Source organism: Manacus candei, unplaced genomic scaffold (assembly GCF_025592945.1).
Source record: "Manacus candei isolate 608988 ecotype Guabito, Panama unplaced genomic scaffold, ASM2559294v1 h1tg000037l, whole genome shotgun sequence".
Lineage (NCBI taxonomy): Eukaryota > Metazoa > Chordata > Aves > Passeriformes > Pipridae > Manacus > Manacus candei.
In genome coordinates this window covers 10,589,007-10,606,035 of record NW_026138085.1, presented here as the reverse complement: position 1 = coordinate 10,606,035, position 17,029 = coordinate 10,589,007, and the positions used below count along the sequence as shown (strand labels likewise).

The following is a 17,029-nucleotide window of genomic DNA, read 5'->3' as shown; positions in this document are numbered from 1 at the left end:
TGAAATTCAGAGGATTGACAGTTCAATTTTATACTCTATTAAAATAAAACAAAAATATTCTTCATGGGTACTGAAAATGTTCTAGACATTTTTAGAAATGGGAAGGCAAATGAAAGAACTTATTTTGTACTTCATAGGTGGCTTGTATGTGTAATTTGAATTATTTATAGATCACTATTATTTAGGGATCACTCAGACAGCTCACGCATTTCTGCACTTGTTTATCATGTTTGTCTGCTTCTTTTAGAAAGAATTTCCCTTCCGCTATAGGATTTTCTACTCCTCTCATAGGTTATGAAATAAGGAGCAATTCTGTGAGGGAAAGACAGTGACACATTTTTCACTCAACAGCAGCTTGCAGCCCCTTACAGCATTCACAGCCAACAGACTGGCTTTGCTCTGGACCCTCTCTAATATTATTAATTTTATGACAAGGCCTTGCAACCATCAGCAACAATGTTTTGACCAGCACTCACTCTCCTGAGATTAGAAATTGCCAATTAATAGCTTTTTCTAATAAATAGAATCAAGATTTATAATGAAAGATCCAATTCTGCAGTACCAAAATCAGAGCACTTTCCTCCCAGCCTCTTCACCTTTCCCTGTTAAATGTCTGTAGACATAATGGCTTCAATACTAACACACAAGATGCTTACACTGGACCCAAGGGGCACTTTCATGATCACATAAGGGCTTCAGAATAGGGCTCATTTACTACATCTCCTTTTCTGGAATGCCCTTTCATCCACACTTGTCCTCAAGTGGAAGGATGAGAGAGGGAGAGAGAACAGTGAAGCCCATGAAGGGCATTAGAGAATGCTCTTCACATGGAAAAACTGCTGCCATATGTGCAATGGAATCAGTAAGGGGAATGTGCTGGATATGAATTAAGCCATACTGTTGATATAATAGTTACAGGATATGAGTTAAAGCAGCAGAAGATCCTTTCGCTACTGAGAAGTACTGTACAGATACTTTATAGAGGTTGGTTTGTCTGTTAGCATGCTTATTTCAGTATTAAAACAATGAAAACAACAATTTCTTGTTAAACCTCCGAAATGGTTTTGAAGAGCCATAAATGCAAAAGGTAAACCTTTCCTTGGAGCTGCCTCCCTGTCTGTGCCCGTGGGGAGCTCTGCCACGGCTTCTATGGCCCTGCATACTGGATGTGGCCTCTCGGGTGAAGCTGCCTGGGTTGTAACTTTTCACAGGCTTTTGGGGAATACCAGAACCCATAATTAATTATGTGCAGGGAGAAGAGAGGATTTAAGGCACTGGAAGAAATAGCAACAGCAAAAAGTGGGTAAGAAACAAAAAAAAGGTTACTGTGAAAACCACAGGGGCCCCTGCTAAATATGATGAGTCCACTGTGGATACAGTACAGTGTATTTGGTTGCAATTATGATCAAGCATCCACACTTTAAGGATGTGCTATTCAGAGGGGCTGTATTTCTGCAATCTCCACCTCACTGAGCTGTAGCTGCAAGCAGCCAATTTCCCTGGAAAGCAGGATCACCTAAATGTTTGTTTCCTGTGGGCCCTTAGCTATTGTAGTGCTAAAGGCAGAATTATTCACGTAGGCATTTATCCTTCCCTTTTCTTGTAATAAAATCCACTGAGCTAAATTCTGGGCCAGTGAGAGGAGCTGCAAATCCCCTGGCTATAATGGATTTCTGCCACAGGTAAATTTGACTAATTATTTTCATAAACCTGAATGAGGAAAGGATTCATGTCTCAACATTTGTTGCTGATTTAGCATGTGGCATAGAGAAAGGACGGGCTGGCTATAAGCGAGACAAAGCTATTAGACATTACCGTTCAGACAACACCTACCTCACTCCAAACCAGCATGGTGCCGAATATGACCTGTAACCCATCAAAGAAATTGTCTCCTATGATGATGACAGTGGCACCTCCTGTAGTCCATCCTTCACTTGGACTGATGGCTTTGATACATGGTGTAGCTGCTTTTCAACACACATGAAAAAGAGAAGTATTCTGCTGTTAGAACCGGATTTTAATGATAGAAGACGTGAGAAAAATAAAATAAAAGGAGCTTTCATTTCCCCCCTTACTAACAAAAAGATTTCAGCAATCATGTTCTTTCTAGTACATGTGCATGACCTCAAACTATATCTTTGGAAGCATTTTTTTTCTCAATTAATTTCTGTTTGGTTTTATTATCTGCATTGAACAAAAATTTTTTTAATCCTACATTAACAAAAAAAATCACAGCATGATGGGCAGAGACCAATTGGAAATCAGGACAAATCCCTTTTTTTATTCTATATGAAATGTGCATGACCTGAGTTAATAAAACAATCATTGGTAATTCTTCTTTGTTATCTATCAGAACCCAAATTCATCGAGGAAACTCCCATAAATATTATGGAAAATATTGGCTAAATAATAAAGGGTGTGACCCTCAGCATTTCTTTAACTATTCTGCAATCAGATCCAGGTTGTTCAAGCATTAAGGCATCCTGCCATGATTAATGCTTTGGCTACTACAAAAAAACCCCAAACATAACCCCACAGCCGAATCCAGTCATCCCACTGCCATCCAGTCATTCCAGTTGCGTTGCATCCACGGGATAAATGAGAGGCACTGCTCAAAGTAGTCACCTTAAATCTTGGAGTAAGAACTTCTGGTTTAAGATGATGTAAGCAGAAGCAGGCTCAGCTCAAATATTGGTGGGCTAGGGCAATATAAACACTGACACACTGATTCTCCTTCTCTGCAGTAATGGGGTAACTCAGAATTTAATTGTCTTGAAGCAACAGGAATAACATAACTTGAGTTAGGCAAAAAGCCCTGGGTAACTTTTTGCTGCAGAGTCTCATGGTGGTCACATAGGTTGAGGAAAAGAAGCCACTCCACCCCAAATGCCACCAACTTCTCCTTGGTCATCCAGCATGAGATGAGAATATCACACCACACCATTAGGTAACATTTAAGTAAAGTGGGTACTGCAGTAATTTAGTCATGAAAAACAGGTTCAAGGAGCAGCCTAACTCTACCAGTCAACATCAGCATTGGAAAGAAAGACTCTTTTCTTTAGGTATGAACCCAGGCCTCAGCAGAGAGAAGAGGTTGCTGTACTGCAAACTCATGAAGGGCTGCCATTGCTTATTCTGACTCTGCAATGTCAACCAGCAGAACTTCATTAGCTGAAAATACATGTATGTATATATATATATATGCATATATACCTCTCCTTTTAGGGTTGCTGGCATTTGGCTGTGAATTGTTACTTGGTGGGAAGGCTGGCTGAGCTGCTAATTTGGTTTGTGACTTGGAGTATTTGATGATGTTCTGAAGGAAGAGCACTCAGGTACTTCATCCTAGTAAGGATTTACTAGGAAGATAGGAGTGTGAAAGCCATCCACATGTTAGCACCATGCAGGATAACACCCTTGCACCCATGAGTTACTTAATGTGGCTGTGTGGTGAATTACTTAATGAGGCACAGCCCCTGTCCTAAATTCTTCTAATTGTAAAGACAGAAAATTAACTCATTCACAGAAGCCTAATTTAAAATGCTCCAGACATAAAGTGCTAAAGAGACCCTGTGCATCTTTATGATTATTTAGTGAAGTTCTGGTTGGTTGGAGCTAATTGCAAGAGTCAGTGTGGCTGCTGAGAAGCTCCTTCCTCCCAGCCCCGGGGCAGGGCAGGTGGGCACGGAGCTGGGAAGCAGGAGGGAGCTGGAAAGGGAGCTGTTGAGTCACTCTGAGCAGTGAGTGTTTCTGTGGACGCTGCTGCTCTCACAGCACCGGGGATGGCAGTCATGTATGGGGAGCAAACAGACCCTGTCCCTACCTACAAAAGGTTGTAAGTGTCAGGCACAAACTTTTCCACTACTTAAGCTGATGGGGATGCCAGCTCCAGTGAAAAACACAAACAGGCAGAAAAAAATCATTACACTACCCCAAACTCGGCAGAGCACAGCCATTAACTTTTACATGAGCTAACAAAAGAAACATTCCAACATTATCGTCATGAAAATGTAGCGCGCGCACAGAAGTAACTTCAATATGTTTAATTTGGATTCAAGTTACTTGCATAAAACTGTGTATAAAAACCATTGCAATGTCCAAAAGCAAATGCTTTCCCTTCAGCCAAGTTCACAGCAACGGATTTACAGTGAAAGCAGCTTTTCAAAATGCCATCTAGCCCTTTCATAGGATCAAACTTTTTCATAAATAAAAATTAAAATCACTTCCAAATTACACCCTTTCCAGTATTCCCAGTTGATTGTGGACACAACCCCCCACAATAAAACCCAGAGATAATCAGTTTCCCATGTGTCAGAGAATGAGCTACTTTTCTTAAAGACTACAAGCAACATTTTTTTCCTAAATACCAGTGAATAAAAACTGTTTGAGACCATAAGCCATTAACAGAAAACATATGCAGGCTTTGCTGAAAGGGTTGTCAAACACTGGAAGAGGCTGCCCAGAGAAGAGGTTTAGTCACCATCCCTAGGGGTATTTAAAAGCAGTGTATATGTGGCACTTGGGGACATGGTTTAGTGATGGGCTTGGCAGTGCTGGGTTTACAGTTGGACTCATTGATCTTAGAGGTCTCTTCCAAAGTAAATGATTCTACGATTCAAAATTATAACTCAATTCATCTTTAAAATAAAAGCAAGACACCACTCTGCAGTTACAGGTCCCCACTAAAGTTCCTGTATTTACCTTGTGATGTTCTTTGCAGTCCCTGCATTGCACTCAGGGGTACAAGGTGCTGCACTGTCTGTTCTCCTCATGTATTTGATTCTGATACTTTATACATGTATTTGCTTCCTCCCAAATACATGCCAAGTCTCATCCATGGCAGCTGGGGGGACTTTGGCAGACACAGGTTTCTGAGTTGAACTGGGGCTGTGAGTTGTTCACTGGGACACTCTCGCCCGCAAAGTCAATGTGACCAATCACACGTGTAATCTCATTTAAATATGTAGAAATTGTGCTGAATCAGTGCCTCATGAGCACTGCTGGCAATAGCCCAGGACATCTCCTCTGAGGATGAAAAAGGCAGGACTTGGTGGTTTAATAAGCAGGGCAGGATGGCACCCTTTGCAGGTACAGAATGAGACAGAGCGAGAGCACTGTGCATTCCCAAAAGATTTCAGGGCATTATTTTCCCATATCACAAAAACCAGTGGGACCTCCCAACTTTCCCCACACAGCTTCTCTTATTTTACACTGCAAGTGTCTATACAGATTGGAAGGGCTGCAGGAAGGTGCTGCCCTGCCAGGGATATGACACTCAAGGGCTGCATCCCAAGGAAGCCTGAGGAGACGTGCTGAGGGAGGCATCCAGACTGCTACCTGTTTTTGAAGGCACAAAATATGTTTATACAATGACATGTTTGCAACAACCAGTGTCATTCAGGACATTAATCTTACTAAAACTTTGCCCTTCCCAGGCCCTTTGGTTGGAGAACCAAGGAGGATGGAAGAACTGGGTCCCATTTGCAGCATCACCACAGGTAACACTGGGAGGGGGGCAAGGCAATGACCTCAGCTCTATTTATGCCCCTGGTATAAATGTCTGGCCAGTTCAGGCCCTCAGCTCTTCATACTTCTTCTGTTAATCATTTGGCAACTTCCAAAGTGCTGTCTGGAAGGTGTTTACTTCTGTGCAACCCTAGGAAAACAGAACTAGGCAGAATAATCTTTTCACTTGGAGACCTTTTTCTACATTTTGTTTTGGTCAGAGGAGAAACCAAAATACAGAACTTTTTTTTTCCAGAATGCAAAGTTCCAGAATCTCTATCTGAAATTAACTAAAACACTCTTCAATATTTCCAAGAAAAACAAAATGTTTTGTTTCAAAATATTATCACTTCTCATGCCCTTCTGTAACACCAAAGCATCATTTCTAAAATGGTGTTTTTAAAACAAATAGAAATAAGTTACATAAAATTTATTTTTTTCTGTAGAAAAAGAGATTTTAGTCAAAGCCTGAAGCTTCACTGATAGAAAAACACAGTGAAGGACCTTAGACCAGTTCCAATAAAGTGACATGTACAGAATTGATAACATGAACAGACTTTAAGTCTAGAGAACAATTATAACCAAAAAAAGAATAATTACACATTCCTACACATATAAACTTTTTTTTTTTTTTTAAATGAAAAACTGGAAGCCCACTACAATCAGAACAAAAAGAGTTTGGTAGCCCAACTCTCAGACAAGATTTTCAGACTTTCTAGTGTTGAGAGCATTATGTTCACTGCACCTTTTCAGAACAGTTGTGGGGCTGAGGAAAAACTAAATATCACCCTCCAACTGCAGGCACAGACCTTGCAGCTCCTTGCTGAAGGTGATGTGGTCACATCCTCCACCTGCTGAAATGGCCCAGCAGTTGAGTCTTAATGAGCTGCCCTCCTTCTTTGCATAATATCAAGGCAAATCAGTGTTCACATCTGACATGTCTCATTGTGCTGCTCCTGCAGGTCGAGCTCACAGATAGAGGTGTCAGAGGGAGGCACTGCAATCCCAAACTTATTGAAGCCAACGGGAATTTTGCCACTGACTTCAAAGCTAAGGTCTCTATCGATAAATGTTAAGGATTTATGAGCAAAGTCCTTAATGACCTCAAGGGAAATGAGGTTCTTATGAAATCTTCATCTTTTCTCAGAATACACATTGTTAAAATCCTGCCACCTCGCATGCAAAGGATGGCAGGTACCAGCTGCAGCACACGGGGAGCACAACCGAAAGTTTTTTGTTGTGTGCTGTGTGTGTCAATGTGTTCCCGTGTTCCTGCAACTCCCAGCTACTGATATACAGGGGATTTTTCTTCCTTCAAACTGTGACAATAAAATGATTACCCCACCACAGTTTAGCATAATGGTTCAGAAATGCTCATGGCATATTGCAGAGTTAAAGTGGAAATTATTAGGTAGCTCTTCTTTGTTATAATAATGATCACTCCACAAATAAAAGCTCTTCTCCCAAAGGTACTGCAAGGCACAAAATGCTAATTCTGAAGATTATGTGTGCGCTTTTATTAAATATTACTATGCCCTGTCTGTTTGAGGGCTTCACTGCTCTGATTGTTTTATGAGTGCCATGTTAATGTCAGCCCCATCTTGCTAGCAGCAGGCACACATTTTAGCTTTTGTATGAGAGTTGATCAAAGGCCACGTGCTCAGGGAATTGCTGAGAAAACACGGACAAGCGATAAAAATCTAACAGATTAATTGGTTTAAATTTCATTTCAGGGCGTTGAACTTTGGCTCAGGACACGAGTACTACACTACCAGTCAGGGCCTAATTACCACATTTCCAATTTGCCTCTGAACAATGCTTGGCAGGGAGAATAATAACAGTACTAATAATACTAATAACAATAATAATAATAATAACTAAACAACAGCAATGATGTCTCCTCTTAGCTTCTTGTACATGTTTAACAACCAACTTTGTGTGCAGGCAATTGCACCAGGAAATTGCTCTCCCCTACACCCCCACCCACCTGCCTCCTGAGCATTTCTACCTGCCTCAAATAACACCTGATGACAGGAGAAATAGCAGACACCCTCAGGAGCATCTGAATTTACAGAATCAATAATCTACCAATTCCACTCCCTCATAAACACACAGTGGACATTTCATACTCTTAATTAGGGACCTGCATTTCTAAACAGAGATAGCTTCTTATCCTCCAACAAAAATGATCTGTTCCACTGATAGAAAACAGAGGCCAGAGGGGAAAAAAACCATATTTACCACAAAGTTTATGGGTGGCCTTGGAATAAGGGTTAATTGAGCTTAGAGGTAAATGCTCACTGAGGTGAATTAGTGGGATGCACAGCTATCAGCAGGGCTCTGGGACTGCTCTTATTTAGCTTCTGAAATGTATTTGCTCTATGATTAATATCCAGTTTGTGCTGGTGACTGTAAGAATGACCTCGCCTGCAGTTTTTATCATGAAGTGTGGTTTCATCCTCTATTATTCCATAGATGAGGCTCTGACAACAGTTGCTGCATCACAACAGGAGTTTAAATGATGGGGCACACGTTTTTATTTTTCTTCTCTTTAAAAGTATTGTGACATGCAAGGAGAATTGTATAAAGGCAGTTAAAACTGGAAATTAAGAGGAACAGGGAATTTATGTCTCATCTTAGAGGAAGTACTGAAAATATCTGGAGTTTAATTTAATTTTCCTTTTTTTTCCTTGGGTAAAACCTAATTCCTAGCTAAATAAATAAATGAGCCACAGATTAACCCACAGTTTATGGGTCTGATCCTGCAACCTGTTAAATGCTTTCACCAAACTACTGCTTTTCAGAATATCAACACAAATCAGTTTTAAGCACTCAAAACCGTCACTTACTGAAGTTGTGATTCAACAAACCACTCAAGTCAGTGCTTAACAACCCAGCTGAAGAAGTTGCAGAGTAAGGAGCTCAATTTTTTAAGATAGTTGGGCAGTGCCCTATGCAAAGCTGCCAAGAGCTGTGCAGTGTATATGGAGCTGGGGCTTCTCATTTCAAAACAAACTGAGGTTACATGTGGACCACCCTGTGCAATGCAGGGCTCACACAAGACACACCTGACACAGGAACCAGCAGCAGCAGAACCAACACACCAAGGACAACACACCGATCTCAGGAACTGAGTGCTGTGGCTACTCAGTGCTGGAGACAGTCAAACATAGCAACAGCTCAGTGCTAACTCTGAGATATCTACAGCATTTTTATATCATCTGGTGTAGATCTTCCCTCAGGTACCTCACAGCTACTGAAAACATGTAGGGTTTGTCACTGAGCAAGGCAGTGCCCAGGAATGGTCTGAACCTAAATTCTTTTCCCACAGCACTCCGGAGGTGAAGGTGTGCAGCGCTTGTTGGAATGCTCGAGGCCTCTTTTGATCAGCAATTTTAGTTTGGCAAGGTATGTTTCTCTTTAGAAGGGAACAAAAACATTATTTCTTCCTTTTTTGAATTATAAATTTACATAGGTGTTACACAGGAGAGAACGGTTATTTCTTTCATCACTGGTTTTGTGGATCTTCAACATTAAGCACTTTAATAGATCAATTTTAACATGGGAAAAATGTGGGGATTTTTTCAGAACTGAAAATTATAATTTTTCCAAAATTCGCTAGTTTGAGACAATGAACCAAATATTTTGGGGGGGTTTGAGCTGGGCTGTTTTGTTGAGGGGAAGGATTGTTTGGGGTTTGTGGGGCTTTATTTTGTTTTTCCCAAAATAATGTTCTCATTCCTGAGAAGCAGAATTGCCACAGTCTGCTCACCTAATCTGAGCATGCTGAAAAGGTGAACCCTAAAAAGTTTGGTGCCCAGGTAAAGGTGCCACTCCAGCCTGGTATGTGGAGGCATTCTTGGAGCTGTATCCAGGACAAGCAGAAAGCAGCCAAAGTTCGTGAGACCAGCTTGCATGGGCACAGCCTGCAGGACCAGCCCAAAGAGTCAGTCATGGACACTTCAGGGAAAGGGAACGGGCCGAGTTTTTACATATTGTACCAGAGCATTAAATCTTCACTCTTAAGCTAAACAATGTGTTTGCTGTTTATCTTACTAAAGTGATGATCTTCCTGCTTTCCTTTCGCGTATCGCAGCCAGCTCTCTCTCCTATTCTCTCCTGACAATAAGCAGCTGCTGTGCAGGAAACAGGGTAACAGAGGTTTCCCTCTCGAGCAGATAACTCACGCAGCTTTATGCGACACAGGCACGAGGATGTGATGCCCTGCTGCCCCTTCCCAGCTCTCTCCTTTACGGCATCTTGATATTTGGGACTTAGCATGTGCAGGCTTTAAAGATTACAACACCCTGCCAAAAATGGCAACCTCCTCCTGGTTCTTCATGACATCTGCACTGGGTGAAATCACTGAACCAAAAATATACGCGCCGTGCAAGCCCTCCAGGTTGGGGGAAGGGAGGGAAGGTTGCCTTTGTTTCTGTTTTCCAATACTGAAATTAAAGGTCTCGGCTGTGAATTTTCTGCCTAACATTTTGGATGCTCAGTTCCCATTAATGGGAATTGAAAATGTAAATTACCTGGGATAATATTCCACCTACAATCAATACTTAAGCCAGTGTCTCTCTTTTATCCTTGCTGATGCCTCAGCCAGCAAAGTTACATTTTATGGAGTCCTCTGTGTTTCTCTTTCCTTAATGATTTCCAAAGCTCTCAGTTGTTGATCAGTGCCTAAAAAATGACTGCATGGAAAAAGGAGGCAATCCAGAATAATGGGAGACCTGTTACAAAAAAAATCTCTGCTGTGTATTTTACTTAAAATGTTTCCATAAAATATTGATTTAGTTATCTCTATATGATTGCAAGAAATGCATTATCATTCATTCTCTTAAACTCTTTCACATCACAGAGGAAGTGCTGGGAGGTTTTTTGCATATTTGGTTTGTTTTGTTTTGTTCTACTTTTAGAGCTACCTCCAGCTTTCCAAAAATTAATAAAACAGCCAGAATCCTTAATATCTTCCTGCAAGTCAGTAAAACTTGACCTTCAAAGAGAGGTCTGTCATGTTTGTTTGGCAAATAATAAATTCCCCAAGAAAAATGAAATGTTGCAAAAACAGTTAAAATTATGTTAAATTAAATATATAGGCTCAGCCAAAACATTAATATATAAAAACAACACAGGTATTATTATTCTTGAAAAAACATATATGCACTCTCTCTCTAAATATATATATACGTTTCAAGAAGCCTAACAATTTTATTGTGAATTTTTTTTGACATGCTGCTTTGATTTTTTGTTCCCAGAAAATTTTGTGCAGGTTTTGAGCTATGATTTTTGCATTCATTATTTTTGCTCCAGAATTGGAGGACTTCCATTTTGAGTCAGCCATGAAGAAACTGTTGTGGGTGGCCTTGGCCAAACATTGCTCCCTGCCTAAACCAATGCAGCCTCTCAGCTCCAGCACTGCCACAGTCTCTGTTCTCTTGAGCAGCTTGGGTTCACAGGGACATGCACTGGACTGGGAGATAAAACAGCACATCCAAGAATATTGGATAGGGCCTAAAAAGTGTTGGCAGCACTTCCAGCTCTGCAAATGGGGCCATGTTTGCTGAGACCCCGACACCAAACCAGCGACTGCTCTCCTCCCTCAGGGATGCACAGACTTATTTTGACCCTAAGCAAGACAAATGCTTTCCTATGAGCCCCTAAATTATTGCACTTCTATTTCTTCACTCCTTCCTCCAGCCCATGGTGTTACTTGCAAAGGCACAGGAATGATAAGGCAAAGCCAAAGGCAATACCATGCAGGGGACGAAGGTGTGATACGTGCACGGGATTGCACCATTGTATCTGAATATGGACTTTAAAAGTTTTGTTAGTAAAACAGTGAAAAAAATCCTTTATGCTTCCCCCACTTCAATTTCAATGGCTTCCCACTGATTTAACTTCCGCTGATGAAGTTACAGAGCCCAACTAAGCAAATATGACTATTCAAAAACAATAGGTATGTCCAGAAAGGAGACTGCATCTGGTTAAGTGCACTAAAGTTTAAAAATAGTTACACTGATGCAATTTCTGGGTGAGGATAAAGGCAACCTTGCAAATGGAAGCCCAAAATGTGCAATATGAATCAACCCTAAAAGTTTGTCAAAACAAACATCTCTGCATAGCTCGCATACTCCAAATAATACTTAATTTTCCTGACTGGTCCTTAAGGATCCAGTAAAGCATTTTATAGGATGGAACTAGCCATTTGCTGAATGTCAACCCTGTGGTTTACTGTTTTGCTGAATCCCAAAACCTAATAGAAGGGCAGGTGGGTGCAATTTCTGAATTCCAGGTTTGTTTTACCCTCACTCTAGTCTTGTTTTCTCTCTTTTATTTTCCATCAGTATCTTAACAAAACAATAAATCTCTCACGGCAAATCTCTCTAGAGTTAGAACACGGGACTAGACAAAAGCACTTTGACCACAGCACCTCCTCTCTGTAAGGTGTACAAAACTCAACATCCAGATTACAACAGGGGTGGGCCCTGATGGTCTGATGTACACTGGTATGTTATGGTCACATTGGCAAGGTTTAGTTGATGATATACAGAAACTATTTTAGATGAAACATAGACTTCAATCAAAATCTAAATTCTCACTGCCAAACTAAATATTAATATCAATTAAAATTTAATGGAATCTTTCACTATCACAAAATAAAACCCAGAACTCTGCTCCCCCAAAATAAGTTAAAACTCCTGCTGTCATACAGCACAACAATCAGAAATTCACCTGAGACGAATTCTAGAGCAAACAAAAAATGTATTTTCCTGATAAAAACAAGATCCAACTAAAATTAATTTTTAGCTGAGGTCTCTTTGTTCAGCAGAATTGAGAAAGTCTGCCCACAACAGAGAGCTCACAGTAATCGTCTTTCAGAAACAGAACAACCCGCACAGAAACACAAAGCAGTCCTGCCAGGGACAGGGAGTGCCTGTAATCCACTTTCTTCAAGGGAAATTCAAGTACCCTAAGAGTTCTTATTCCTCATCTGATTTCTCTCACAAATCACAGGCTCTCTAATGCAATTTTCTGGAGTCTGAGAATCATAAAGTCAAATATGAACAAGTCTAGTGGAAAATCTGTGACGCTAATCTTGGCCTACGTTGTACTTTTAACAGGCACTGAATTTGTGCACCGGATTATCCAGATGGCCATACAGGAATCATCCTGATAGGATTAAACCTTTGTGCTGAACTCTGCTCCATCTGTTCTCGGAGGTTTGCCTATCGCTATCAGAATACGAATGTTCAGCCTATGTCTAACACCACGACTGAAAGCCCCTATTTACCACACACACACACATATGTATATGTGCACACACATATCCTTGAGTACTTGATTAGTAATGTGAGATGAAGTTACCCTGAAGTTTACCACTAAAGAAACATATTGGTTTTATTATTCTTTTGAAGAACAAAGTATGCTATATCTAAATTCAAACAAAAGAGCATATTTGTTGTTGTTCTGGGACTTGTTCAATTCATTAAACTATAATACTCCCATAAATTTATAGATGAAGGCATGACTAAACATAAAGCAGCAAGGCTCTTCATCTTTGAAATCTATTAGTGTATGAGGATGTATGACACAATTGCACTTTGAAGATGTCATGGTTAAATATTTCAGATTAAAAACCAGCCAACAACAAAACACATGCATGCACACAGCACTGGTAGTTGTTATTTGCAGCTCAATCTAGTCACAGCCCAAGAACAAAAAAGTAATAATCAGTCCCAGTAAAAGAAAAGCTTATTCCCATTAATGTTGCTTTCTGCTTTTATTATCTATTAATGACACTCTTCTGCATTCATTGTTGCAGCCTGCCAGATGCAGCAAAGATCCATATTCATCATGTGCAAAAAATTGTGCTTAGGCTGTCTCTGTGACAGGTTACACAGAGCTGCCAACAGAGAGACTGAGGTCCGATGCACGGCCTCGGGTTTCCAGGCCCTGGGCCAAGGGAAAAGGTAGAAAATCTGGCTCTTCTGTAGGAAAAGCATCCCAGTGATCAGAAGATTTAAATAAATTTCTATCCTGGCCAGAAATACACTGCAAACTAATGACTACCTGGGATGGAAAAGGTGGGTAAGAAAAAGAAAAAAAAATAAAATAATAATTAATAATAATAATAATAATAATAATAATAATAATAATAATAATAATAGATTCAGCAATGCAATATAGCACTTAGCCCATGCTTGTGATGGCAGCAGTACAGCAATGGAGGCGACATAACCTGAATTGCATTTCAGGCAGCAGCTCTGATTGTGTGGCAGAGACTGAGACCCCCTTGTCTCTGCTGTGCAGGATCTTTCAGACTGTTTTTTTCCTCTGTTATTTGTGCTGCTCTGAGTGCAAGGTCAGGCACCCCCTCCCAGCCATTTAGGCTTTACTTGCAAAAACATAAGCATAAAATTATATTTATAGTTCATAGTATCTGTCCAGCAATGACACCACATAAAACCAGCACGCTGAAAATGTGAGTGAATACTTTGGACTCGAGCCTACAAACGCTTAGAGAAGTTGTTCTTTCAATGTGTCTGATAAAGTCATGCAAGGTTTTTATTTATTTATTTAGGGCCGTATTCAGACCACCTACCTAAGGCATTGCAGTATGTCAAACATCAGGCTCTGGCTCTGGCTGGGAGAATCAGTCTTTCTAAATTAGGATCCTCTTTCTGCTATACAACGAGCAAAAATGGGAAGACACCTCTGGAAGCCTGGAGACCCAGGGAGTTCCGTGCTGGCTCATGGAAGTACCAAGGGACCTCGGCAAGACGGTATCATAGGGAGGAAGTATCCAGAAGCAACCTCATAAAAAATATTTGGCAGCTGATACAGAGCAGACACCTGACTCTGGGCTTTCCAGCAGGCATCTCTGCTCAGGCTCAGGGCTGAAGGAGGAGGCAGCACTCAGCATCGCCTTCAAGGTCGCAATCCCAGGAAAAGAATAATTTTCCCCAAAGGGCCCCTAATCAGAGTAGCTTTACCTTTTGGTGCCTCAGGAGCCAAACCTGGTCAGAAATATTTCTTTCCTCTCCCTTCATCTCCTCAAAGAGCCCATGAAGTTGAGCAACGCTCTCACCTGCAGGAAAGTACTGTGACCTCAAACCAAACCCACAAGCTGCAGCTGGAAGATGAGCAGCGCTGTGGTCAGGCCTGCAATTTGCCTCCGAGTGCTGCCCTTCCCTCTCAGCATGGGTCACGTAACACCAAACCTATGGATTCCATATGCAAGCCCGGGTTTTCAGGGAACAGCAACAGGAGATGTCTATTCAGTCTCCAGCAGTCGGGGAGAGATCCAGCACGTCTGCTGCCATTTCACAACCCAAAAGGGACCTCTTTGTTTTTTCACAGGATAGATACAGAACCTCTGAGAAAGCTGGTACAAAACCATAATGATATGGTATTGACCAAACATAATTAATTTGGATCTTTATACTCCCATTGCTAACAGACACTCCAACGGTGGTACAGTAAACAGCACACAGGTTCCTGCAGCACTTGGGACTAGATTTTTGGAGGTATCCACCCATCCAGGGGTTCCTGTAAGCAACTAATGGAATTTTCAAAGTATGGGGCAGACAGGCATAGAAATTCTGCAGCCAGAGTTTTAAAAATCCCACTAAACACCTACATGCAGCTTTAGGCACCTTGGTGCTTTGAGAGTTTGGCTTTAGGTCCAAGAATTTCCAAAAAAGTTGATTTGGCATGCCTACACAATAGTGACCACTTGCCTCACAAAAATGGATCAGAATTTCAAAAAGTCCTAAACATCCACTTCATGAAGGGCAGTATCTTGCTAAGCATTTCACTGTGGCCATTGTACCTTGACTTGTAGATCTAAATGTTTGAGTTACTTTTGAGAAATAAATTTAAATCACTAAAATTCAGGCAAGTTTTTCACAAAACTTTATTCTTGATCTTTTTAATAAACTTCCTAAGCCTATTCACTTTGCTCAATGAGGTCATAAACCAGCACTGCTTATATTACAGTCACTTTCACGCTAAAGATTTGTTTTGTCACAAAGAGAACTATAAATTCATGGAATGAAGGTGGAAAGTAGAAAGGACTAATTGTGACAAAGCTTTCTGGTTATGCTCAGCAAACAGTTTGAGCTAAGATTTTAAAAAACACTTTATGAAGTTGCACTACTGGCTTTAATGAAAGCACACTTTCTGCAATGCCAAACACTCCTGAAAATCTTGTATTCTGGATTTGGGCCAAACGCAAAGCCTGTCTCCATTCCAATATTAATTATTAGTAGCTTATTTTTATTCTTTACTACTAAACATTAATAATTTTCAGATGGCAAATCAGATTAGAAAAACCACTCCATACATACCACCCTGGTGGGTTCCATTTTCTGCATCAGTGTCCTGATTTATGCTATTAACTAATTTCCTTGCATACGGAGGTGCTTTGTCAAATACTCATTTTGCTGGGGAAACACTTGGCAGGCCCCCTGCAATGGACAGTAAGAGGGATACTCGAATGCTCACACCAATCTTCTCTCAGCTCACTGAGAAGATGTACAGCCTGAGGTGCAAAAAATACTGAGTTCTATATTTTTGAAATTTTCTAAACAGAACATTCTAAATGACAGTTTGGTGGAAAATTTTCATCTGAACAAAACTTTAATCTTGAGATTGTTATCACTCAGTTGATTCACAGCTTTGGACCTAATTTTCATGGGAGCAAAGACCTTTCATAACCACTGATTGCTATGGGGTATTTAAATACTGGGGTGCTCAACATGAAACATTTGGAAGTGTCCAGATACCTGCAAATGGCTGTGAACACCATTCTTTGATATTCATGACATTTTACAACATCCAGATGAGTTCTCAGAAAATCACAAGTTCTTGGCCTTCACTTCCAAACCACAATTCACAAAATTCTTTTCCTTCGCACTCTGCCCAAATCAGCAGGGGAATGAAGTGGAAAAAAACATCTTTTCCCAACATAACACCAATAAAGATATCCTATAATGAAAAAGCTAAATTAGAGGAATTTGTTCAGAAATAATATTAATCATACCACAATAACAGAATGTTTTGTCATTACCTGGTGTGCCCATTTTGGAAGGTTGAAAAAACTTCTGGCAAAACTTCACTGCCAAATGGTGTAATACCTCTCAAACATTTCTGTAATCCTAATGTCAGTCTTCTCCCCTATGATGCCATTGTATTAGTGACATAGTGGCCAGAAAAGCAAATTGAAATGTAATGAATGCTCAGTAACTATGAATATTCATTGACTATTTGAATGCTACTGAATGTTCTCCTGTACTGGCACCTGTGAGGTTTCTGCCAAACAGAGTAGCTAAGGTTTTTCTACTTGCATAACTGTATTCCAAATCCTCTGAAGTCTGGAGAGAAACCTCAAACCTCCAGCAAGTGGTTGGTCTAACTGTCCAAATGAGAGTCAACTCTTATGGTGGTTGGAGAATTTCCATCTGAACTTTTCTCTCTTATCTGCCTGCTGTAACAAAACAGGGTTTTTTCTATACAA

The 17,029-nt window shown here is 40.6% G+C and overlaps 1 protein-coding gene across 8 annotated transcripts in view; it reads right to left on the bottom strand.

Moving 5' to 3' along the window:
- EBF1 (EBF transcription factor 1) overlaps nt 1-17,029 on the bottom strand; it is a 272,964-nt gene that overhangs the window by 67,872 nt on the left and 188,063 nt on the right. For 4 of the 8 annotated variants that reach the window (XM_051794241.1, XM_051794243.1, XM_051794247.1 and 1 more), the window contains exon 9: nt 1,834-1,967. In XM_051794241.1, coding sequence (XP_051650201.1) covers nt 1,834-1,967 — 134 coding nt within the window. The remainder of the gene's footprint in view (nt 1-1,833; nt 1,968-17,029) is intronic. The other 4 variants (XM_051794242.1, XM_051794244.1, XM_051794246.1 and 1 more) reach the window with 1 other exon arrangement.